General features: G+C 45.9%; 1 protein-coding gene across 2 annotated transcripts in view; it reads right to left on the reverse strand.

Moving 5' to 3' along the window:
* Window positions 1–18,522, reverse strand: part of LOC144937207 (uncharacterized) — a 28,978-nt gene extending 10,456 nt beyond the window's left edge. The window contains exons 1-4 of one of the 2 annotated variants that reach the window (XM_078864557.1): window positions 18,353–18,522; window positions 15,503–15,609; window positions 12,222–12,385; window positions 1,403–9,031 (exon numbers count right to left, since the gene is read on the reverse strand). In XM_078864557.1, the coding sequence (XP_078720683.1) occupies window positions 8,881–9,031; window positions 12,222–12,385; window positions 15,503–15,609; window positions 18,353–18,389 (459 nt within the window). In that variant the 5' untranslated portion in view covers window positions 18,390–18,522 and the 3' untranslated portion in view covers window positions 1,403–8,880. Of the gene's footprint in view, window positions 1–1,402; window positions 9,032–12,221; window positions 12,386–15,502; window positions 15,610–18,352 lie in introns of those variants that run through there. The other variant, XM_078864558.1, reaches the window with a different exon arrangement.
* Window positions 18,523–25,561: the final 7,039 nt, after the last annotated feature.

Below are 25,561 nucleotides of genomic sequence, written 5' to 3' on the forward strand. Positions count from 1 at the left end.
GCAGCTGTGCGCGAAAATATGCGTGGACAAGATGACAAAAAACTTAATTAAATCGGGAAAGCATTCACCCACAAGGGGGATCTCCGAAAGCAATAGACGCATCAGAATGATTGGGCCCTTGGCCTATTAGTCTGAGTTATGGATTGAAACTGCACGCTCGTGGTGATGTAGGGAGCACAAGGTGATGATGACCTGTGCTATAGTTTAAACTTTCTTTGGTCGATGCTGGAGAAAAAGAAACCTGAACAAAAGCAACTCGAGGAACATTTGAACGACCTTTCCCCCCCGACCTCTTCCTGACAATTCACGCCACCCACCTAAGTTGTGAACATCTCAAAATCGTCTAATTTCTCCTCCTGCCCAGCATACCCCCACCGGCCCCGAGCCACTTAAGAGCTGCCCAGGATTGCACGTAAAAGTTTGACAGCCACCGCTGCAACAAAGAAATACAAAGGACAAAATAACCGAGCACTGCACATCGTAGCTCGCCATTCAGCAGCCTCCGTTTGGCACGGCGTGATCTGTCTTGGCAATGTTACTGCCTGCGTTTGCTCACAGAGAGCTGCGGGCTACGGTGACGAGTGGGTCGTGATGGATGGTGGTGGTGGGCGGGGTGGGGGGAGAAAGCGCGAGGAAAAGCAGGCCATTGTATGCACGCTCATCCAAATGAGTCCTCATTCGGGGTGAGTTTTTCAAGACAGGCGGCCAAGGCTTAGCGCTCCCGGCGTCTGGAAAACTCCACTGAGAGTCCACGCAGGCGAGCCACCCCGGTCTCACGCTATTGCTCAGGACATTTTTGATAGGCTCTGGCCGAGCTAGCGGCCGTGGCGCTCATGCAATTACAGCCTGTATTGCCTTGATTAGGAAAATTAAATTAAGGCTGTGAAATCAAGTGCGCTTGCCAGGCTGTTGTTGGTGTGCTCAAGGGGACTGGTATAATAAAATAAGTCGTAGGGGAACGCGGGTTAATCTACAAAACATGCTTGTCCGTATTGTTTAGTCTCATTATTATTATGAAGTAACAAGTATTGTTTGTGCTTTATCAAATAGCCGCATGGCTAGATGACGATTATCATTTGTGGTTTTGTCTTATAATGCATACATATACGGAACACATTTTTGTTGAAGTACGTTCTGAAAAATGTTGGGTGTCACGAACGACCTACTGGTGATAAGTTTTAACGCAAAATAGCGAGATAGGCTGATGTAACACGCCATTCTCAGCCTGTGTTTTGGTATACACATTGCGTGAAACCTCAATTTTGAACCTGATTTAATGATTACTGTTTTTAGTAACACTTATTTGTTAAAATACCATTAATTTAGGATTCGTTATCCGGTCCTCAGCGTGTCTGTGGGCAAATTGTAGCATGGAAATAATTATGCATGACCCCATAACAAACTCGGTATGAAATGAAAATAATTATGTGGCCTTTACATAATTACAACCCTGAACACACAGGGATACACGTGTAATGTTTATAACTGCAATTAAACAATGCACCATCTTCAAGTGCTTGTAAACTTGTGGTCCCAAACGGAGACGTGGGAGGAGAGACTAATGGAAAAGTAACACTTAATGCGTTTTTATATTGTTTTAAACTGCTTTAAAAAGAGCACATGCGCACACAGACTCACGCGTGACACAAATACACAGCGCCAATATTTATTTAAACTCTTGTTTTATTGACTGCTGCATTGCCACAATTGTTGTGTGCCATTATCTTGCAGAAGCCACAAACGAGAAATAAGTTAATAGAGGTTTTGGGGTAGATCGCATTAATATAAATGTCGTTATTTAAGAACGAAACAGGAGGATTTCTCCACAAATCTGGCTGTCGCTTGATAATGCTAGTTGTAATTACTGGCAAAACGTCGTATTCGAATTGCAAATGGTGTGGGTTTACTCTCCAACGTACCGGTGTGCTATACTAGTGTAGTGACATTAATGGTGTCACTACTGTGTACCGACAGTACCGATCATTAACGGGTACTGTATGTGAGCATGGCACGGCATGCCTCACTAGAGGGCAAGGGTTGGGTGTCACTGAGGTCGGCTCAGGGCATGATACCCTGGGTGAACCTGAGTGGGCACGTGACCAGACGCAGGGGGGATCTGGGATATTCAACTCTGGGAATGAAGCCTCTGCGGTCCTCGGTATCCAGTCTCCGTCCATGGACCAGGCAACCTGTTAAGGTGTCCTGGTCCGGTTATATAGCTATCCCCTCGAGAGTTAGTTAGGCACGGTGGTCACCAACCTATGTCGTTATCCCATTAAACATTAGGAGTTACCTGTTAATAAACCGTGTTGCCTCCAAGTGCAAGTGTATGCCTCAATTGCACCCACTACACTAGTAACAAATTGGCACGTTCTGTTTAAGTGGCACATCTTACTAATTGGCCGCGTCGGGTGGTGGCGGGTTTAACGACACATTTATATTTACGCGATCTAACCCAAAAACGACTTATGGATAATATTGTTCGCGGAAGCCTAGTACTACGCGTTAGCTGAGAAATACTTTTCACGTGAAAATGTGCCGAAAAACGTATTGGAGCACTCGTAACTCCATAGAACATTTATTGCATATTCTCGTGTGAACAAGTTACGGATGTGCAAGGCTTGAGAGCACTATGGGCAACACTGGCTTTTGTGAGGCATTTGTCGACACGGTCCGAAGCGCATTATTCAATATGCACAGCAAACGCGGCGTCACTTCTGACTGACCCTCCATTTCGGTGGCAGGCCATAGCCAGTTTGAGGCAAGTGACACAGCAAACTCACACACACACATAACACGGAAAAAATATAAACAAGAGCTAACACAACTCAACAACAAACGAGCAAAAGCTGAACAGCAAAAAAAAACAGTTGTCTCTCCAAAAACAAGAGGACGGCATGTGTGGAATATTTTTACACAACTCTGGCTTTCACCTGATGATGCTAGTTGTAATCAGTGGCGACACGTTCTACTCGAATTGTAAATGTTGTGGGTTTACGCTCCAACACACCGGTGTTGCTGTACTAGTAACCAATTGGCACGTTTTGTTTACGTGACAAACCTTACTAATTGGCTGTGCCGGGTGGTGGCGGGTTTAACAACACATTCATATTTACGTGATCTAACCTAAAAAAAATTATCATGGATAATGTGCATGCTAGAGCCGTGTTTACCTTGGCATCCGTGAATATGCTAGGAACACCTGAAAGAGGGAAAACATTAATAAAGGGAGGGAAAATTAACTCGCAATGTGACATCAACTCCATACTGGACCACAGACCAGGGGCACACTTCTCCTGAAGCTCACTTCCCGGGAGTGGAGGAGGCCAATGTGTCCAGCTGATAATAATGAACAAAGAAAAAAATAACTCCAGGCTACAGCTCGGCAAATCTCATTTAGTCACACTGTTCAATAAAATTTAAATCCTCTGGGAGCAGCCTCACCTCCGTTTTTGGGGTCCACATTGGGCATAATGCGTGGCAGTGGTAGTGCAGTGGTTAGTGCAGTGGTTAGTGCAGTGTACTATGAACCCAGCAACAACATTTATTGAGTGATATGGTCCTGACGAGATGTCACCCTCCAAGGGATCCCAATGACAAAGGAAAAACAAATCAAGGGGCCCTCATTCTCAGTCTGGGCCAGGGGATATCTTCCATGGTGGAAACCATTCGACCCAACAAAATCACGAAATTCTTTGCCATTGTCCCCTCCTCGCCTGCAGTATCTTTGTTGCTTGTAGTTGAATTGTTAGTGATTTTTTATCAACGATAAAAAAAACTAATCTTTCCTGTTGTACACCCGTGTCGAACATTATGCTTCGATGTGTCAAGGACAGCTCGAGTGTGATCTGGCAATTCAGAATGTTTAGCAAGGCTGCTTGTGGGTATGTGTGGTTACCGTTCTTGCAAAGGGCCCCCCACGCGCACCAACAAAATATGCGGGAACACCTTTGGCGATGCACCAAATCAAATGGCCTAAACGCTGGATTGCGTATATCAGCAGCTCACAGTGAAAGGATAAAAACGTATGATGGTCTGTGATTTGGCATGTGAAGGTGATTTGAGTCGATCCAATCCTCTTTCTGCACAGCCCTGACCACGGGCCCAATGACTCCACTCTGTCTCAGCATCCCAATTTCCAGAAGTCTTGCTATTTGCATTCTCGAGCCTTCTTGAGCAGCTGGTTTCCGACCACTCAAGATTTTACTCATCTGCCACCAAGAGGAAATGCTCTCAATCTCTCCTCCGAGGCTGCACCCTTTCATTCCATCTTCCTCTTTAAAATATTGATCAGAATCACTGGACAAACATACTTTGCCCAATTTCAAGACAAAACTGGCTCCTTGTAGAACAAAAAAGGCTTACGAATCTTCCAGATCCTTCTCGTACTCATGCAGCAGGTCCCGAAATTTCTTGCTGAAAAGCAAACATCCCTCAAAGTGAACTTGGGTCAATGTTGTCTTCATGTATGGTGGCAGCCACAAATTCTTCAGCCAGAGTGCCCCTTATGAAAACTGCTGCTCCTGACACACAAGCTTGATCGATTGTGGATATCTAGCCTGGCGTCTGTGGTTCATCTCACCTAAAACCCTCTAAATAAACGTACCAGTGTAAGCAATGTAAGCTACAGCCCAATGCCCTGTGCATCTACATCGCCTCCGTGTCCAGGAGCTGATCTGGGGCATCCTACAGAACTATCGAAGGATCCACCAAATACATAGCCCTGTGTGGAAGAGCCCTGGACACCATTGGTGCATCCACATTCGGCACAACAGGGCGCCACGGTGGCGAGATGTTAACTACCTTGCCTGGTATACAGAAGGTTGTGGGTTTGATCCCAACCACGACGCCTGAATATTTGGATTTTGCATGTTCTGCCCGTGGTCGCTTGGATTTTTCTCTGGGTCCTCCGGTTTATCTCTCCACATTTAGAAACATGTCCTTATATTGTGGCTGCTATACATGTCCATATCATAAGCCACTTGCTTGACTTATCATTTGTGGCCAGGTCGCTTCTGAAAAAGTGAGCCTTACCTGGTAAAATGTAAATAGTTTATAGTTTCAAATAGTTTGTAGTTTACCGCAAGCTTAACTTTTTCCAACTTAAATACAGCCAGTCTAGGATTTTCTGAACTCATAAGGGCTTGGCCGGCTTCTCCCAATCATGTCCTATCGTTTCAAATCACATACGAGTCTAAAGTAAGAGAAGTAAAAGGCGTAGGTTTTCCACAACAAATCCTTCTTCTTCTCCTTCCCCCCAGCCTTGTCACTGAGCCTGATGCCTGTACATAAGCGCTTTCTGAATGTCCTCCAATCTCTTTGAAAAAAGTCTCCTGTTAAGGGGTTCCATGTGCATCGCCCCCCGCTGGAGGAATATATCAACCTTTTTTTCGAGAGGACCGGTCACCTCTTCTCTAGAGGAGGACCATGATGAGGTGGTTGACAAAGAGCCTAGAGAAGCTCGAGCCTGGCGGTGTAAAATGGTGAATGGTGTCGCTTCACGTGTCCCTGCCGCAAAATTTACCCTTCTTGCGGTTTACCCTTCTTGCGGTTTGCCGTCTCTGCACAACGCTTGCATGTCCCCTTATCGCTGTCCCCCTTCTCGCTGGTGGGACGGCCTTGTCCGATTTGGCTCGAATAACTGCTGCTTTACCTTGCTAGACATTGTTGGTCTAGGTCTCACCATGCCCTCTGGTGCACAAGGGCGAGTCATCTAGGAGGGGAATAAGCCCCTGAGAGGAGGCCTGTGGCATTGTTGCTGCTCCCAAATCTCTCCTTTGACCATCCGAGCATATTGGCAAAGGTCCACCTACGCTTGATCAATGCACTTGCCCTGCAGCGTCAACTATGTCGCCTACTCTGGCCAAGCTGTCGGGTCAGAGGGCCCTCTCGGCGGTGAAGGTGGTTGCGCCTGCCGGAACACCACCGGCAGGCCAACTCACCGCTCCGGCTAGTTCTGATATGTCGGCTGATGCTGGTGCCCATCTGGATCTCTCGTTGACTTGCAGCGCAATCTGTGTGCTATTTTCACAATGGTTGTAGCAGAGAGAGCCCATTCACATACCTCCGATGCCGCCGACGCTGCTTTTAGTGGTTTGATTAACTGTTTTTGCTCAATGCAATCGGCAGTAACTGAAACAATGGGTAATTCTGAAAATGAGGGGAGTAAATGTACAAGTTGCCAACCACACACTCAAAAAACTATTACGCAAGCTAAAGGAAGCACCACTTAACTTTCACTTGGTGTGCGAGCTATAATATTCCCTCGGTCATAAACCGAAGGCCATCCGGAATTGACACGGTGTGAGTTGTGCACATGACAAATGTCCTCAGAATCTGATTGTTTTTTATTAGGTTTATAATGGACGGGTAGCAGAGCTGAGTTCACGTACTGAAAGCGCTGACCACACGTGCTGTGTTTTGATATATTTACAAATAACATTTATTAATTTGATTGCCAAATTTTTACTGTCTGGAAATGTTTTTGGCAAAATGCTCAATTTTTCTCATTAATGGTTATGCTTTCAAATCCATATCTGGGTTTGAATTAGCATTTCAAACCTCAGCAGTCACGGTAATGATTACCACACTTGTGGAGGCGATTCCCGAACTATTTCCCACTTTGACCCCATTTTAATGCAAGAAAATTAATATGACCCCGACAATGACCATCATTTAAAAACGTGTCAATCAAGTCACTAAATATGTTGCACAAATATGAAACGACGTGTTGATTAAGTAACGATCTGATATGCTCGCCAGGTCTGGTGAGACACACGGGCTTGAGACATGTGACGCAGCTTCTCAAAATCTGGTGGTGTGGTTGATACTGCACATTTAATCTCAGCGGTGACATCCAGAGTTGATCTGTACTTGATGCAAACACGTGCGCTGACTCAGGCTTCACACATGTACATGCTTGCAAAGGGCACCGTCAGTTTCAAGGCATGCATTGATATTTCAGGGATATGCTTTCGTCAGTAAGCCAGAGTTCTGGAAGAAGAGCTAGGGACTGTGTCGTGTGCAAAAGCCGATCACGTGAAATTTCAATGAGCTGTTCGATTTTAGCTGCGGGGAAAGATCCATTGTTGCAAGCTGGCATTGAATGGGTTTTGTACCCAATTAAAGTCTGTCACATCCAGATCATGGAAAGAGGTTGAGAAGTGTGCTTCCATGCAGCTGAGGTGATTAGCCATCAACTGAGTGGGGCACTTATCTATTTCATTGTAAGACATAAACCCTGAAAGTTGAGTGAAGGAGCAGTTGCTCAACTACAATAAATGTGTCTTCCAGAAAGAAAGCTTTCCTATGAATGCTTTGATTCAAACACTCATTTGAATGATGCTTGTGTTGTTTTCTTGCACCCTCGCATTCAGTTAATTTAGTCTCCTAAATATGTCAGTGACATAAGTAAGGAAGACACATCTTCTGCTGATCGCAGATAAGATCAACACATTCCATCTTTTGGACGTCCGTTGTAAATAAGAGCAGTTCACTTAGAAGAAAAATAATCTCTCCAACACCCTTCCTCTCGACAACCAGCGAACCTCGGGTGTGAAACAACACACATCATGACCAAACCCAATGTCTTCACACCAATTTTTAAACAGACGTGCGCAGAGCAGATGAGGCTTTAAATGCAGTTCACAAATGAAGTGGCCTGCTGGATTATCTCACCAAGGTCTGCGCTCAGTTCTTTAGCTCAGATGGAACAAACTCCGATTCCCACAATGCACAAACATCTAAACCAATCAGAAAGGTATATGATCCGACTTAAATCGTATACACTTAGACCTCGCTTAGTGCTCAAGATGCGTTTCCAGGAGAAGTGAGCACTAATGGGATCACCGCTAAAAGGGGCCATTATACAATTGTATATATGGAGATGCGTTCCCAACAGCATTATATCTTATATATTAGCAATATATGAGGGCTTCATTGGGGTATTGTTAATAGAGATAATAATAAAAATAATAAATTAGTATGATAAAATCAGTCAATATTATTTACTGTACTCACCAGTGCATCCACCTGATGCTCACCCACCTCGACCCGCCGTGTCACTTGCATTTTAACATCCAAAGTGATACTTTCCCGTGACACTTTGGTCACATTTCAAGCACTAACACTTATAGTTCTTTATCCAGACATTATGGGTCTACAATGCTTACAAAAACACAAGAAAATAAGGCAGAGAGAGACCAAGGCGGACTGGCGTGTTTTCTGTTGTTGTTAAACTGGCGACCGCAGCTTGCCTCAGAGCGTACGTCGCTCTCATTGGCTGGATTTTCTTAATTTTTTTCGTTAAAATGTTCTCCAGTAAAAAGAGCGTGATAACGAATCTGCATTCTACGGGGTAGTGATAAGCAAAGGTCTGTTTGTACAGCTCTCTGAATGGTGGATATGTTTTGGGCTTACCAACCTGAAAAAACATTGCTTGTTAGAATTGTCTGAGACGTCTCGCTCCAGACCTTCGTTTTGCTTTATACTACCAAAACTTTCTATTCGTGAGCATGAGATTAGCGGGATTGTTCTTAATTTCTCGTGACCCCATCTTCTGATGAGATTATCCAATTTGGTGTCAGGACCCAAAGTTTAGGAACCGCTTTCCTATGGGAAGAACACCATAAAAACGTGAAATTTCCACCGCTGGTTCTGGACCACCAAGCGCTGTCCAACACTCTTAAAAGCAAGCGAACACTATAACCTCTCTAAAGTACATATGTATACAATGCCAGCATTGTTGAATCGTTTCCAATACCATCCAATATTAAAACTAACAATTACAACATAACTGCCACCCGTGTTCTTCCGTAACGATCTCCTAGAGACGCAGCTGGTTGCGGGGATCTGGGCGGTAGCTGAGCCTTGGGGTCACCTTCACAGGCGAAGCTTGTCGGCCACGCCCTCCACCAGCGTGGCCACCTGATTGGCTGGGAAGGGCTGGGCATGACTGCACAGCAACACACCGTAGGGCAGCGAGCAGGCAAGAAGGCCTCCCCTTTGCCGCCCGCGCGCTGCTACGTAGCAGCTGTGGGTAAGGGGTGAAACATGAATTTTCATAATTAAGAGTAGACACACCCATTGTGCATTGTTGTGGAGCACTATGGATAAATAAAATATTAAAAAATACTCTTTTTTTAAACACACTTTAATGAAATGTACCGTATTTGTAATGGCAGAACTCCACGACTCCAGAAAGTGGCCCTAAAGCTTGCCATAGAGTAAGGGACCGTGGTGATTTACAGGCAACGTGAGTTGAGCGTGGACAATTAGACCCAAGCCGAAACATAACATTTTAAAAATAATGTAAAAAAATATTTATTTTAAATTTTAATGATATAATATAGTATTGTCATCAGTATGACATACCTATACCAAGTTTGCAGTCGATACGCCATTGGGAAGACGGTTGAAATTGAGTTACAAGATTTGAGGATACGACAACAGAGTTAAATAAAAGCGTGTAAAATGTAAAAAAAATTATATACTTAATTTTTTAATGATAGAATATAAGTATACTAAGTTTGCAGTCGATAACACATTGGGAAGTGGGTAAAAATTGAGTTACAAGATTTTTTAAGGATACGACAACAGACGGAGTGAGTAAAATAAAAGCGTGTTATAATAAGCACAGAGATTAGCTGGGAGGCTCAGAGATCATTGGGTTGTGCTGGCACCGTTGGGAAACCTGAGTTCGAATCCAAGCTGTCCTCTGTGATTACACCGGGTTCTCAAGTGTGATGTGTTGACAGTCTCAGTTCAGAGCCACTGCCCTTTGAGCTTAAATGGATCTCAGAGGTAGCTCTGTGATATCCCTTCAGTGACCTGTCCTCTAACATGAAGGGCTTTGCAGTGGAGAGATCCAAAAGGATAGTTCATTTCACCATATGATGCTGAAAGCATAATCGAAATAAAAATAGGTGGAGATAAAAAAAAATACACTTCCACGTAGAAATGGACTTCCGTTCTGTCTCGATTTCAAATGTAATATATTGTAGTCTTTAACAAATTATCTTTGAGGACATAGTATATTTTTTAACAAGCTTATGAGATTCACAAGGTCAACACCAGTCCAATTGCAGACACAGAACGGAGGTCTGTATATATATGTTTTCATCATCACCATCATCGGCTCAAATGCATACCTGCAAACTCACAACATCGGAGTCGTTGGATCATGCATAGATGGGGTTTGTGCTAGACACCCACATGAAGGGCGACAAGGCAGTGCCTGTAAGAGGCTTCCTCTCAAAAGCAAAGGCATACAAAGTAGGAACTTCCTTAACATATCTTAAGACTGAGCAAGCTTGGCTGGGTAAACAGACAATTTAATATGATTATCATGGGACGTTTTTTCCAGATTCAAAGGATGAAAAGGTTTCTATTTGGTGTTTGAATATCTTAACGCCTATTCTATTGCCAGACAGGGTAAAACCTATTCTTAGTTTTCATATTATTACTTGCCAAGTATTGCTATGTGGCAGTTCATGCCCAGAGGAACAAAACACCTCCCATGAATTTTATCAGCATGAAAGGTACAACTGTATGTCCATCAATTTGCATGTAAATGTTCGCCATCACAACGGTGCATCATAAGCCCAAATTATTGTCGTTTGGCCCTATGCAGCAGCACGATGAAGAAAAAGATGCGAAGGGCTGAGAGAATCAAAGTTCTCGCTGCATCTGCTTGCTTGGCAGATGTTAAAGCTCCCATGGCAAGCTATGCAAGAGGAGGCTAAGGAGTGCCGTCACATTCAAGGTTAACGCACGCACCAATTAGTTCTCCCATGAAATGATCCTGGCCAAGAACAAGCCGTGTCCTAAAACATTCAAAAAAAAAAAAATAACTGTGTGTTATGGTTGTATCACACTGTAAATGGGGTATTTGTACTTAAGTCATATAAATTCAAAAAAGCATTGGGGGCAGTACTAAACTCCACATTTTCATGGAAAGGGCCAATCCTCTTCAACAGACGCTGATGTAGTAGATGTCTCACCAACTAGCACTCACTTTATTTGCACTGTTGGGATGAGTGAATCCCCCAATGGGAATTGAACTACAATTGTTAGTCAAGAGCTCTGCCAGCAATGCCACCTGTCCAAATTGATGTATTGCAGTCAAATGATGGATTCACAAATAGGTGGCCTCTTATGTGAATACGGCAGCAAGTTCACATTCGAATGAAAGTTCAGTTTGCCTATGCATCATTGTTTCTGACAGCAGCTGGGATACTGGGTTAGCGTGCAACAAAAGTCGATTAAGTTTATAAATGAACTCGAGATTGTAGTTGACCTTTTTTGATAGGTTGATGAAACACCGGTTGCCCCGACATTCCACCACCCGAAAGTGAGAAGCCCCTAAAGGCCACGCCAATTGCGAGGAGGCTGATGACGCCAATGATGTGACCAAGACTGGCCCATCACCATCCATTAAGCGGCACACTTGTGAACAGAGGGTGAGACTTTTTTCAAACTGTCTTCGTGTTATCCGTTTAAGTCGTGATTTCAAACCAATAGTCGATAATCGATTGTTTAAATGATCGCACAACTGATTATGCATTGCCATACAACATTATGGATAAAAGCAAATATACGCATAAGTCTGTTCAGTGTGTGAGAATATTAAGACTGTGGTACTGTGACTGGGGAGCAGTAGTGTAGTGGTTAGCGTGCTGCGCTATAAACCCGGCGACCTCCGTTCGATTGCGACTCACGGCCAACACCAGTCACAATTATTTTTACGGGTCCTGAGCCTCCCTAAGGTCGACTCGGCCTCAATTGAGTACCTAGTGCGATGTATACAAACATTTCCACTAGGGAGACAAAGGCGGTGTTGGCCACCCACCCACCCCCTCATGTGCCGTGCCGGCCTTCATAGGTGCTCGCTAACAGCACTTGCCCCAACAGTCTGTTAAGGCTACACGGGGGATCTTTGTCTTTGTGAATCTTTGTTACTATGACACCAAGACTGCTGCATACACTGCACAATGAAAATATGCTTCAGTCCATCGGCCTATTGGCTTTCCAGACCAATATCAAGCAGCATTTATTTAGTCTCTGCCCGTTTCGACCTTCAGCGTCGCATCGGCAGTCATGCTTGTTGAACAAATTCTAAATAAATCGGACATTCCCAAGTCTAGTTGCGTTGCACTGAACGTATGTAGGGGATGACGGGGGGGGGGGGTGAGGGGGTGGGTTTATGACGCACGGTTGGCTACCTGCTGGGCGTCTGGTAGTAGACGTGCAGCACGCGGTCCGGCCCGTCGCCCGCGGAGGGCACGGTGAACGAGCGCGCCCGGCAGTCGTCCGTCTCGCCACCTGCTGCTGCCGAGGCCGTCGCCACGCGATGCCCGAAGGCGGCCGTGAACTGCTGCAGCACCTCCTGGCGAGAGACACGAAACCCCCGGCGGGCAAGCCAAGCGGACCCGTCAATACAGATTTCAGCGCGCTTTGCACTCCATTTGTTCTCCGTCTTTGTTCTTAAGCATTATTAATTGATTTTGTGTTCATTTTGAGCTTAATGATGTCTTGGCAGTTTGATATGCTAAAAATAAAAAAATGACATGTTTTCCCTTACATATATTCCCTTGCAAGCATGTATCAAGGCAGTATTTAATAATGCCAATAATTTTACCCAAGAAAGCCTCTCTGAATCCCAAGGCTCCTTTTCAGGAGGGTTCTGTATTAGTATATTTGGCAAATACCGTGAATTAGTGTTTGGCTTCATGTGGGAGGCAGCTGGAGAACTTGGAGAAAACCCACAAATTTGATGGGCTATACACTCAGCTCTGCGAACTGGCAACTCGCAGTCAGTCCCACAAATACAACACCCGGCAAGCACTGCTGGGTCACCCAGTGGGTAATGTATTTGTTCGTGACTAAAATTCAATATTTGTCTATAGGGCTTTTTTCTGTACATTTTGTTGAAGCTGCACTAACATGTTATGTTAATTGGGCTGCATGGTGTTGCAGTAGAGTGCTTGGACATAATCTGGTTATGGAGAATTCAAATCCTGGCCAGGGTTTGAATCAGCCCACATTCCCTCCAAGGTCGATTAATAAATAAGTGCAATGTTCTGGGAGGTCAATAGTCAATTTGTCGAAAAACTGAGCCCCATCACAGTAATGTGGAATTTCTGCCAAGGGTCGAGTCACCAACAGAAAACGGCATCATACTATGCACATGTGAACATGGAGCCACTGATTTTAAACGTACCATTTATGATCACAGTGATAAGTTATACAAACATGTGAATGTCAAGAAGATAAAAGGTTAATATTTAGGATGTGGGGTCTGCAAATAATCTCCATCAAGGTGTCACCTTGAGCCTCAAGGCAGCATCGCTATACGGAACGCAATGCGCTGTGTTTTAATGTAAAATATAAGCAAGGTAATAGAACTGCCACGTCTACTTTGCTGAATAATGCAGAGCCACAGCATTGTCTCTGGTCATGCCGACTCCGCAAACCTAACATTCCCCAACCTCCATCAACGGTTGCCACCAGGTCTATATTCCTTAGACAATTTTAAGTAACAGTGGCATTACACATTACGTTGTTTAGCGTAAGGTGCACGCTCAGCAAGCAGTTAACATAGCTGTGGTACTGTAAAGCAAAGAGGCCGTGATGAATTACTTGAGTGCTAAGACTACTGGCTCCATCTACTGGCTCAAAGCCATATCACCAATTAATTGGAAACGAGCTGTCAAAAATGGTTATCTTTTGAAGAAACTGGTCCTTGGAACATAAATATTTCTACCACTGGAAAATTATGGCTTACTCCACGCCATCACGGTGATACATCGCCGTGATGGCGTGGAGGAGGCCGTGATGGTGTGGAGGAGGCCGTGATGGTGTGGAGGAGGTCGTGATGGTGTGGAGGAGGCCGTGATGGCGTGGAGGCCGCGATGGCGTGGAGGAGGCCGTGATACACTGACTCACTCACACATCATACACTCACTCACACAACCACTGACCCATTCACTCATCATACACTGATTCACTCATATTACACTCACTCATCATACGCTGACTCACTCACACATCATACACTCACTCACACTACCACTGACTCACACATCATACACTGACTCACTCATCATATGCTGACTCACACATCATACACTCACTTACACTATCACTGACTCACTCACACATCATACACTGGGAGTGACTCATGCTGCTAGCTATGGCTGAAAGTTTGGTCGTACATGTAATGTATATCGTTTATTGTTAAATTTGAATCACAGTTCCTATGATTACTGTTGTTACATTGTTTTTATAGCTTTATTTTGGTGATTTCAAAAACATGGTTAAGCCATGTTTCTTGCGGTAGTGCGGAGTTGGCCTGATAACTTTAATCTAAATTGTCTTATGGTTGTTATTGTTTGACTTGTATCACACTGGGATTTTTGCATACTTTTTTTTGCTGGTTTATCCAGGATGTTGCTGTTGTGCGTCGTCGCTTTAAGATGTTCTCTGTTCATATTTTGTTTGTTGCGGTTGCACCCGACTCAAGAGCCGCATGGCTCACAGGGCTCTACCTAATAAATGAAACTTGAACTTGAAAACTACTTAATTTCTGTAAATTCTGAATGAAATTGGGAGTGCCTGAAGAAAAATTAACCCTATGAGGAGGTAATGCTCAAATACTCTACTGCCCTCTCCTTACCACCTGGCAAGCCAAGCCACTAAACCACATGGTATTCCCAGGCAGTCTCCCATCCAAGTACTAAGCGCCATCCATTTAATACGTACGCAAAAAATCTGTCAAAACTTGATCCCTCCCCCTCCCTGTATGCACGCATACTTTTTACACCCCCCCCACCGAATCCTATAAAAATGGCCGATATTTAATCCATGCAGAAGCAATCAAGGATTAATAATATTAACGTGTTTAAGCAAACAGATAGTCCACCGCCGGACTATCTAACTCATTTGAAGGCCAATGTAGACAAATTATCGAGGTTTCACCCCCCCCCTCCCGTTTCCTATGCGTACATACATTGTCAGTAGACCCCCCATACGCAAGCGTATGCATTTGGGTTAACCCCCCTCCCCCCTCCATGGGTGCGTACGAAATGGATGGCCCCTAACCAGGCTCAAGCCTGCTTAACAGGCTTGCTTAGCAGGCTTGAGCTTATCTAATCTGGGCGACTTGGTACGATTACCGCCGCCCCATTGTGGTATTAAGAATAGGAACGGGACTCATTATATAAGCAATCGATTACTCGACCAATAACTCGTGTACCCATGTCTCCTGCTGTATGGGAGGTGATGGGCAGGGCTTGGTGACATCATCAGCTGCATCACGTTGGACATGGTTTGTATGAGGTTTCATTCATGCCTTCGGGAGACCCGGATTGTCAGGACAGCTGGCATTTTTGAAGAGGCCTGAGTAAAACGACCACATGAACATAATCAATTATAAATCTTGGTCCATTATTCGTCTTAATCGACCAATTGTCCCAGCTCCCAGGAATTGCAGAGGCGCTGTTACCGGTGGGGCGTGTTCCAGGCTGCGGAGGTCTCCCTGGGCATATTCACACTTTCGGTACCGGCTGATAAGCGCCACGCCCGTCAGCAGGCCGGAACGAAGGAGGTTCGCTGTGCCAAAAAAAGAAAAACAGCTTTTGTCATTATTTGAATTATTTTGAATGCCCAAATTATGTCACAGCACGCAATATATCATAAGTTGTACAGCGTACATGTCTAACAAATGTCTATCTAAGCATGAGATTATTTTAAGGATTTAATGGTCTGGTTTACCAAACTAGGTCGCCGAGACTAGACCACTCATTTATGGCTCAGTTCTCTTACTCATTCGAAAGCAGTTAATTTATTAATTGTCCGGAATATTAATTTACTCAGGACTTGAGCCATTGATGGTGAAGGCATTTATTCTGGGCCCTGGCCAATTAACTCACAAGCCAGGCCATTTATGACACATTTACACACACTATTCTATAAAGTTATTTAGCATTCAAGCATTCTGAGTCCAGGCTATTCATTCATTTATAGTATTGGTTATTTGGTAAGTGTCTTGATTTGGGTCACTTGAGTAATTCAGTTGTGCAAAAGCCGTGTCTGGTTTATGTCTAGTGCCTAGTTCGTTCGTTCATTGGCTGGATCAGTCATTCACTATCCTGGTCATAAAGGGAAATTAAACAGTCCTAGCTATTAATTAATCTAAGTTACAATCTTAGGGACTATCTTGATTTGAAGCTTTTGTGACTGCAGGAATCCATACTCTTTGGTTCTTTTGGTAAAGTCACGTAAGTATAAAATAAAATAAATCACGTTTCGGACGCAACACAAGCGTCCATCATCAGTCTTAGGGACTATTAGGCATTGTATTTCATTCACGCTCCAGTTTACTCATTCACTAGTTCTGTTACTGGTAGGAACCTCCTGGTTACATTAGCCCACAGGGGATTATTGTGTCCGTCTGTCCGTCGTGCATCCAAAAATGGGAGGGGTGGGGCTGGGTGGAGAGGGGAGGGGCTGGGTGGGGAGGGGCTGGGTGGGGCTGGGTGGGGAGGGGCTGGGTGGGGAGGGTGGGGCTGGGTGGGGGGTGGGAGGGGTGGGGCTGGGTGGGGAGGGGCTGGTCACCCCGTGGTGCCCTTATAAAACTCAACGTTTAACCTACTCACGCCGGCTTGTGCCCGCCCTCACAGTCGGGCATATTTGCGGAATACACCACGCCGCCGTTGACCCTGGCCATTGACCGAGCAACCCAACGTTCCTACCAGCTCCCTCCGCAGGAATGTGTTAATAATTCGGTCATGCACCAAATCTTTTAGTCCTGGGCGGCAGGGTGGTGCAATGGTACCACTTATGCCTCACAGCAAAACGAACCTGGGTTCGAATCCCAATTCAGGTGTGTTCCTATGTGGAATTTGCTCTCCCCCTGTTCTGTATGGGTTTCCTTCGGCCTCTCATCTTTCATCCCATAGCTAAAGCATACAATGTAACTGGTAGAGTATTGGCCAAAACATCCTAATGCTGAAAAAGTTACCTGCATATTACTCAATTGCGATTACACAGAGTAACATCATCCATCTACTGCGAAAACTTGGTAGGCCTCTCATAAAAAAGAAAACACTGAGACGCAGTTTGACTTCCCTGGGTAAATAAGCAAAATAATCTTAACACTAATTCTGTCCGGGAGTCCGTTTCGGTTGGGATGTACTTTTGTAAATTTTACTTATTAACTTTATTTATTTCTGCGTATTTATTGTTAGTGATTCGCTTACATTTCCTGTGGTTCGCACTCCCTATCGTTTGTGTATCGTTTGTTGTTGGAATTTTCTGACCCCGTGCCCCCTACTGGACACCTGTGAGAAAGAGCTTCATTGGCTCATCAGATTTCTGATTCTGAACATTGTTTCTCAAAAGAAGGCATGTTTCTATTTTTAACTTAGCCAATATCTTTTACCCGACCCCACCTCCTAATGGCAAGTCCGTAAAAGCGCCTTGAACGTTTATAAGGTCACGTAGGTTACGTGACTTTACCGAAAAAACTTATGAATCCTTGCAGTCACGAAAGCTTCAAATCTAGAGTTTATAAGGTCATCAGTGACTCCTCTACTTACGAACATTCGACCTCCGAACTTTCCGAGATACGAACAAACCTGTCCATATGTCTGTTCAGACCGAGAGTCGTAAGTTCAACCGCCGAGCAAGTAGCTGGCGGTGGTAGCATCTACACCTGCAGAAAGTGAAGAACCAGTGGCATCTACATGTACAGGAGTTTATACAAATTTTACAAGCCATCCCCGTGTTTAGTGTACATGCAGTGCGTGTTTGGAATGGTTTGACTTGCGAGCAAATCGACTTACGAACAGACCCCTGGGAACCTAACTCGTTCGTAAGTAGAGTACCTCTAATTAGAATTCACCAGCACCACCACCTCGTCCCCTCTTTTAGCCCCGCCCCCCCTCCAGATACGTTCCATTCATTGGCTACCACATTCTGATAAGCTCCTCCCCCCTCTTGAACTTGTATTTAAGAACTTGCATCTTGGAATCCCTGCCTCACTTGATGCAACAAATCTGGCTGTGACGGTCCCACCTGATGACGGAGACTTGTGTTGCCTCCGAAACGTCGTTATTTTATTAATTTTAATTTCATTTTTTTTACCTACGTGACTTTACCGAAAGAACTAAGAGTATGCCTCATTCATCCTCCAGGGCGCGTACTACTTGAATCATGGCCCCGCCCTAACAATAGCCCCGCCCTGACATTAGCCCCGCCCCTACGCCCCGCCCCTACACCCCGCCCCTACCGCCCAACCACCATCCATGAAATCCGCCTTCGCCTCCTGTTGCCCTCCGCTACCGTACCGCACCTTGCACAAAGTCCTCCCAGCACAGCACGCGCGACATTCAGGGCGCGATGGCTGCCGCCACGCTATCTCGTACGTCCGGAATGGTCGGCGGCCGCCGATGACGGAGGATGGCGCCGCGGGAACGCGGATATCAAAACGCGATGTTTGGTGGGGGGAATGCCAATGGCGGGCGGGTGCTTTCTGTGGGAGACCCAGATGGAGCGATCCGGCAATCGATTCGTGACTCGATTCCCCAACGGCGCGCGTAGGAGTGTAGCCCGGTACTCGATCCTAACGGTCGTAATCGATACCCATTGGCGATGCAAGCATTGGATCGCTTTTGTTAATCGATGCACATTAGCCGCAGTTGCGCAAGACTAATATTTTACTAAATAACAATACAGTACATGTATTACGATATAATAACAATGTGTTACCCTTTCTGGCAAAAAAACAGGTGTTAATATAATAGGGGTTTTCCCCTTTTTTTCTGGCAACAAAACTGAAACCTTTTTACTAGGAATTGTGTGCATTTTAACCACAATATTACAAAATTCAAACAAGTATTGTGGTTAATGCGCACATGATTCCTTGGAAAAAGGTTTCAGTTTTGTTGGCAGAAAAAAAGAGGAAACCCCCTATTATTATATATTGGTACTGACAAAGGAGGTCTAATGATGTAGGTGTTAAGATGTTTAAACACCAAACAATACTTTTTTCAAGGAATCCTGTCTGCATTAACCACACGTACTAGTGAACATTCAAACAAAACACATGCTCGCCACAAGCACGGGTAGTGAATGCGGACAGGATTCCTTGAAAAAAACATTATTTTTGGTGTTTTAACATCTTCACACCTGTGTTTAACACGTAGGCTTTCGCGACCAATATCCATAATAGAGGTTTTTTGGGTTAGATTGCGTAAATATATAAATGTGTCGTTAAACCCGCCACCACCCGACACAGCCAACTAGTAAGGGTTGTCACGTAAACAGAACGTGGCCATATGATAATTGGGTTTTTACCCTTTTATCTGGCAACAAAACTGCCACCTTTTTTTTACAAGGAGTCATGTTTGCATTGACCATAATACCTGCGGTCAGAATGCAAACAAAAAACACCAACTCTGATAATGTATGCACTGTCCTTGAAATTGATTGGTCCACACCCGAGACAGCTTTTCTTAGAGCCTAGTCTCACATGGTGTTGGACCAGATGAGTCCAAAAGGCGCACAACTCAGACAATGCACCATCAGAGTATGAGAGCTCAGGGTAAGCATAAAAAGGTGTGAGTTTTGTTGCCAGATAAAAGGGTAAAAAACAATTATATTTTGCTACTGGCAAAGGAGGTTCCAATGGTGAGAACGTGGCCAATGCGTCACTAGTACAGCACACCGGTGTGTTGGAGAGCCAAGCCACAACATTTACAATCTGAGTACGACGTTTCGCCAGTAATTACAACTAGCTTCATCAGGCTAGTTGTAAATCTGAGTACGACGTTTCGCCAGATTTGTGGCTGTTTTAACGACACATTTATATATTTACGCGATCTAACCCCAAAAACCTCTATGAGGGTAAACCCTATTGTTATATTTTGATACTGGCAAAGAAGATCCCTGGGGTATTTCAGTTCTAGGCAGAAATTTGATTCAAGAAACTTTTATTTTAAATTGGAGTGAATGTAGTGGCTTCAGGTGGTCAATCCTCCCTCCACATTACGAAACATGCGCTTCGACTATTTAGATTATTTTGCTGCTACAAATGTCCAAATGATAAGCCACTTTTGTTGAATCTTAATACACAAATAATTAGCCGAGGTATTCCTGGCTTTGCGATCTTGCATTTACTTGCAAATTCCATCTCTAGCCCCCCCCCACTCCAAGCATTTATAACCTGTGGCTGCAGTAACTCTCTCGCTATATTTCTTCTTCAACAGTCCGCCTGCTGTATTTGTTCACCTGAGGGCGATTGCTTGTGTTGCGATCGAAACGTCGTGGGGTTTTTTTTAATTATTTTATTATTTTTCTATCTACGTGACTTTACCGAAAGAACCAAAGAATACACTTTTGTTGAGTTGTCATTTGTGGCCGCGCTAGATCCCTTTGCCTCGTAAATATCTAGCAGTTCACGAGCATTGGGTTCACTGTGGAATCTTTGTGGCCCTCTCTGCGAGTCTGTGGGTATCTGTGCCGGTCTGTTGGGCCTCTTTGTGCCTTCTGCAAGTCTGTGTGAGTCTGTATAAATCTGTAGGTCTCTTTATGAGTCTGCGGGTCTCTGTGGGAGTCTGGGGTCTGTATAAATATGTGGGTCTCTGTATGAGTCTGTGGGTGTCTCTTTCTGTAGGTATCTGTGTGAGTCTGGCATCTGTATAAATCTGCGGGTCTCTGTGTGAGTCTCTGGGTCTTTCTGTCTGGGTCTGCGTGAGTCTGTAATTCATTGTTGTGTTGTGTATTATATATAACAGAGAGCGAGAGGGTCCTTGCCCATAAACAAACATCTGGCACTTCATCGCCAGCATTTGTTCGAGCAAGCTTGATGCTGCTGATGAAAAACTGGAATGTCGGAAAACCCGGTCCAGAGTTTTGCTTATGCTGATCCAACGGCCTTTGGTAGGATGGGGATGGTTTAGTTTTGTTTGTACGTGTTTGGGTGATTTCTTTGCCTTTCTTGTACTTTGCACTCCAATCGTGTGTGTATTGTGTTTATTGTTGTAACGTTCTTATCCGCCCGACTGGACGTCTGTGGGAAAGAGCTTATAGCTCATCGGATTCCTCCAGTATCAATATTTTTATTCTGATCCACTGCTGAATGAAGGCCTCCCCAGAGTGATCACTATCGGTCTCACAATGCAACACATCCTATCTCGTGCCTACCACCCAAGCTAACTTCACTTACATCTCTGTTTTTGTAAGAACTAATACAAAAAAGCGATAAAACAGCAATATAGCTCAACATCGAAGAATCTGACATATTTCCATCCCGTTCAGTTATATCGTACTGTTAAATATGGATTTAAAATGTAGCATTCAATCAAGCAAACCTAACTAGATTGCCGTTAAAATTTCAGTTTTCATAATCATTCCAAGTTTTTTCTTATTTGCCTCTTTCATCATTTTGCAGCCAATCTGTAATAATTGCCTTAACTATTCATGCTGTCGTCTGATTTATTTTCCAGTTGTGTCCTAACAATTATTTTAATATGTTTTACAACAAGTTTGCTCGACAAATATTGTAATTAAATCGTGGCAAGTTACGGATTCTCATGGGAAGATAAATGCATCCTCGATTTCCTAATTTCATTGTTACAAAATAATAACACTCAGCCTTTTGGCAGTCCACTGCTGGATGAAGTCCTGCCCATGCTTTGTGTTGGTTATGTTTAGGTTGTTTGACCATAACTAAGCATTCGCCATGCTGCTCAGATAGGGTTGGTGATGTGGGTCGACCAGGACTGGGTCATGTAGCCCGCATGATCAGCCACAGCTTCTGTTGGGCCAGATAGAGGGGGTCTAAACGGGCACGACATCGGCTGGAGAAGAGATTGACTGATGTGGTATGAGATGATGTGGAGCTCACTGGACTTGCCGAAGACTAGAACCAAGTGTCAAAATCGGCCTCACGTGAAGGACGCTTCTGGGCAGTTGGAGGCATTCTCCCTCCAGAAACCACAGAGGGCAGAGGAGCGACGCTCACAACAATGAGCGGAGCACCGGGCCGCTAAAATACAGCAAGTTGGCACAGTAGGGGGGGGGGGGGCACAGATGGTGCATCTGCCATAGCAGCTATCTCAGTCAACCGATGGAAACCTGCACGGTCTATCCCGTGACCTCCTCCCAGCGAACCTTCGACACTTTACGTGGCCTCAAAATGCACCTGGCCTGGCATAGGCGCTATAGTGACCTTACTTAGTGGCGAATGGCCGGTATTGGTTTTGGACCAGGACTAATTTAGATATCACCATTGATGACAGTCTATACAATTAGACTGAACACAAAGCACGTTTATTGACACAATAATTTACTTCAACATATTGTTTAAACCACTGGTTATTTTGAACAAACTTTTACTTACAAAAAACATTTAAAACGCATTAACTTGTTTTAAAGGACTGCTATATTTTAGATATCGCATTTCAAACGTTCTCGAACAACCATATTTACGATTGCAGATGGACAACCTTATGGAAAATTAACGGATCACGCCGTTGCGATGAATATATGGATTAATTCATTTATCGAATGCTTTCACACGTGACTTTCACACAGCGCACCAGATACACAAGACACGTAAGTTATTGAATAAATGCATATGTATGTCAATGTTATGTGAGTGCACGTTGGAGTAATGCATTTTAGTCAATTACGTTTCTTAATAGCAGCCCAAAGTTACCACCAGTTGTCCCGAGATTAATTTCGAACGTGATGCACATACAAATGTGTTACCATTCTAATAGAGTATTTAAAAAAAAAAGATAAATGCAGTATAACTTAATTATGCTACTAATTACAAAGTATAGACATTTTTGACTACTTGTGTTGTGGTTATTGCAAACATGATGCCTTGAATAAAGGTGTCAGTTTTGTACCAGTTTAAAAGGGTAAAAACCTACTACTATATTTTGCCACTGGTAAAAGAGATCTCATAGTGTAAATGCTTACCCCGAGCTCTCAAGACTCTGATATTGCACTGTGTTTGAGTTGTACGCCTTCTGGTGTCATCTGGTCCAACACCAATGGGGACTAGGCTCTAAAGAAAGCCGTCTCGGGTGTGGACCAATCAACTTCAAGGACAGTGCATATTATTATCATTATCAGAGTTGCTTCTTTTTGTTTGCTTTTTTGACTACTTGTGTTGTGGTTATTGCAAACATGATGCCTTGAATAAAGGTGTCAGTTTTGTACCAGTTTAAAAGGGTAAACACCTACTACTATAGACATTTAACTGCAGGACTCGCGTCTGGCACTTGAATAGCAGTGACTGTGGCGTCTGCTCTCCCCAGCAACAGGTTGCAGTGTTGACACTGGACACTTGTTAGCTTCAATGAAGCGATAATTTCACATCAACCACCAATAAGAATGTCTACGCGCGCATACATTCGTGTATAATGAGAAGTGGAAGTACATATGTGTAGGGGTGTTAGAGAGAGAGTCCGTTATGCATGGCAGCTTATGGCAAACAAACACAGTGGGCGGGGCTACGTGAGTGCACGGGGAGGTGCTCTCTACGACGTCCGCGCCAGGTACCCCGGGGGGGCTGATTCGGAGTTATGATCCCCCGGGGCCCCACCCCTCAGCGGGGGGTTGGGTATAAAAGGGGATGTAGCGGAGGGCTTGGGGTTCTTGTTAAGCTAACCAGTGAAGACTGAAGACGTCTTAGTTAGAGCCCTGGACTCCCCTGGTTCGCCGTCCTTATCAGGGCCGAACAGGACCGAGCCAGCGGCGTGGTCCCGAGATCCAGAGCCGGTGCTCTTGTCAGCGCTGATCAGGGACTCAGGGTACCGGGCCCGACTTACCAGTGTCGGGCCAGATAGCCTCCCCTAGCCCGTTAGAGGAGGACTAGGAGGCAGGCTAGGAAGTAGCTAGCGCGTGTATCCCCAGCTAGCCGGGTGAGGGGGCCGACACCCCCTCTAGTGTTGTATGCCACAACTGTGCTGTGTGAATAAACCCGTGTGCCTCCAACTCCGGCGTCCAAGAGTCGTGAACTCTATTACATCTGGTGTCAGAAGTAAAGATCTACGAACATGGACACGCGCCGGACAGCTCGAGTCAGGGTACCGAAGGGGGAGGACACCGTTGCAGTCGGGGAGCCCGGAACGGCTGAAGAAAACACGGAGCAGTCGGGGTCGGATGCGTCCACACCGCAGCAACAGGAGAATGGAGAGCCGTCGACAGAGGGGCTGAGGCAGGCGCACGCTAAGCTGGCGGAGCTGCTGTACGCCGCTGCCGCCATGCTGGACCAGATCACACAGCTGGGGGCTGCTGGACCGCCACGGGGCGATGGCAGCCGGCGACCACAGCGCCTTCCCGCCATTTCGACGGAGCACCACTTTGAAAATCCCGCCATCGCCGCAGCTGCTGTTGAGGGCGTGGCCGGGTTGAGCATCGAGTCCAACGGCGGGCATACAGTACCTGCCGCGTCATCACCAACGGACGGCACGTCACCACGGGTGCGACCGGCGATGCCATCGGTTGTTCGAGCCGCGGCACAGCCGGGTGGGGGAGACGGAGTCGCGGCACAGCCGGGTGGGGGAGACGGAGTCGCGGCACAGCCGGGTGGGGGAGACGGAGTCGCGGCACAGCCGGGTGGGGGAGACGGGGGAGTACGGCCTTCCGCGGCAGCCGCCGCGTTACATCAGCGGCTACCTCCACTCAAAGAATTTGTGGGCGAGGAAGGCGACTGGGGCGGCTTCCAGCGGCGCTTCCTCGCTCACCAGGAAATGGCGGAGTGGACGGACGCCGAGGCTCTCCGCGCGCTGCCGGCACTCCTCGAGAGCGACGCCCTTGCCACTCTAACATCGGCACCGAAGGAGAGGCGCTCCACGCTGCAGACGGCGATGCAGCTGCTGGCTGCGGTCTACAGTCCGCCGTCGGACTGTCGGCAACTCTTTTACGATCGCCAGCGGGGGGCAAAGGAGTCGCCCCTGGCGTACCGCACAAGCCTCCTGGCACTGGCGAAGGCGGCCTTTCCACGGATGGACATCGAAGGTGTCGACGCCATGGTCACGGAAAAGATACTCCTGCTGGCGGATGACTTGGAGATCGTCATCGTCGCACAAGACGACGCGGAGATGTGCTCCCTCCAAGCGGCACGACTCCTCCACGCAAACCTGCTCGCGCAACGACGGAAGCCCAGCAATGCGGCGAGCGGGCGTGCCGTGGCTGCAGCCACCCTCCCGGCGGAAGAGATTTGCGCCATCGACCATCAACGGCAGCAGGGAGCGGGAGTACGGGCGGACCGGGGCGGTTCGAGCCATCTCGACCATCCATCGTCTTCGCCAGCGCTCCCGCGCTGTTACAACTGCGGCATCCGGGGCCATGTCGCCTCGGGGTGCCGCTCTCCTCGGCAGCGGGGGACGACACCTCGACGGGACGCCGGCCCTCTTCCCAAGCTCCGTCATCATAACCCGGCGAGTCGCGGCACCCCTCATGTTTGACCCACGCACACGCCCGTCACACACTCAAACACCGCGGCGAAGGGGGGGTCGATATCGCGCACCACCGCACCAACACG

Source organism: Lampetra fluviatilis, chromosome 18 (genome assembly GCF_964198595.1).
Source record: "Lampetra fluviatilis chromosome 18, kcLamFluv1.1, whole genome shotgun sequence".
NCBI lineage: Eukaryota > Metazoa > Chordata > Hyperoartia > Petromyzontiformes > Petromyzontidae > Lampetra > Lampetra fluviatilis.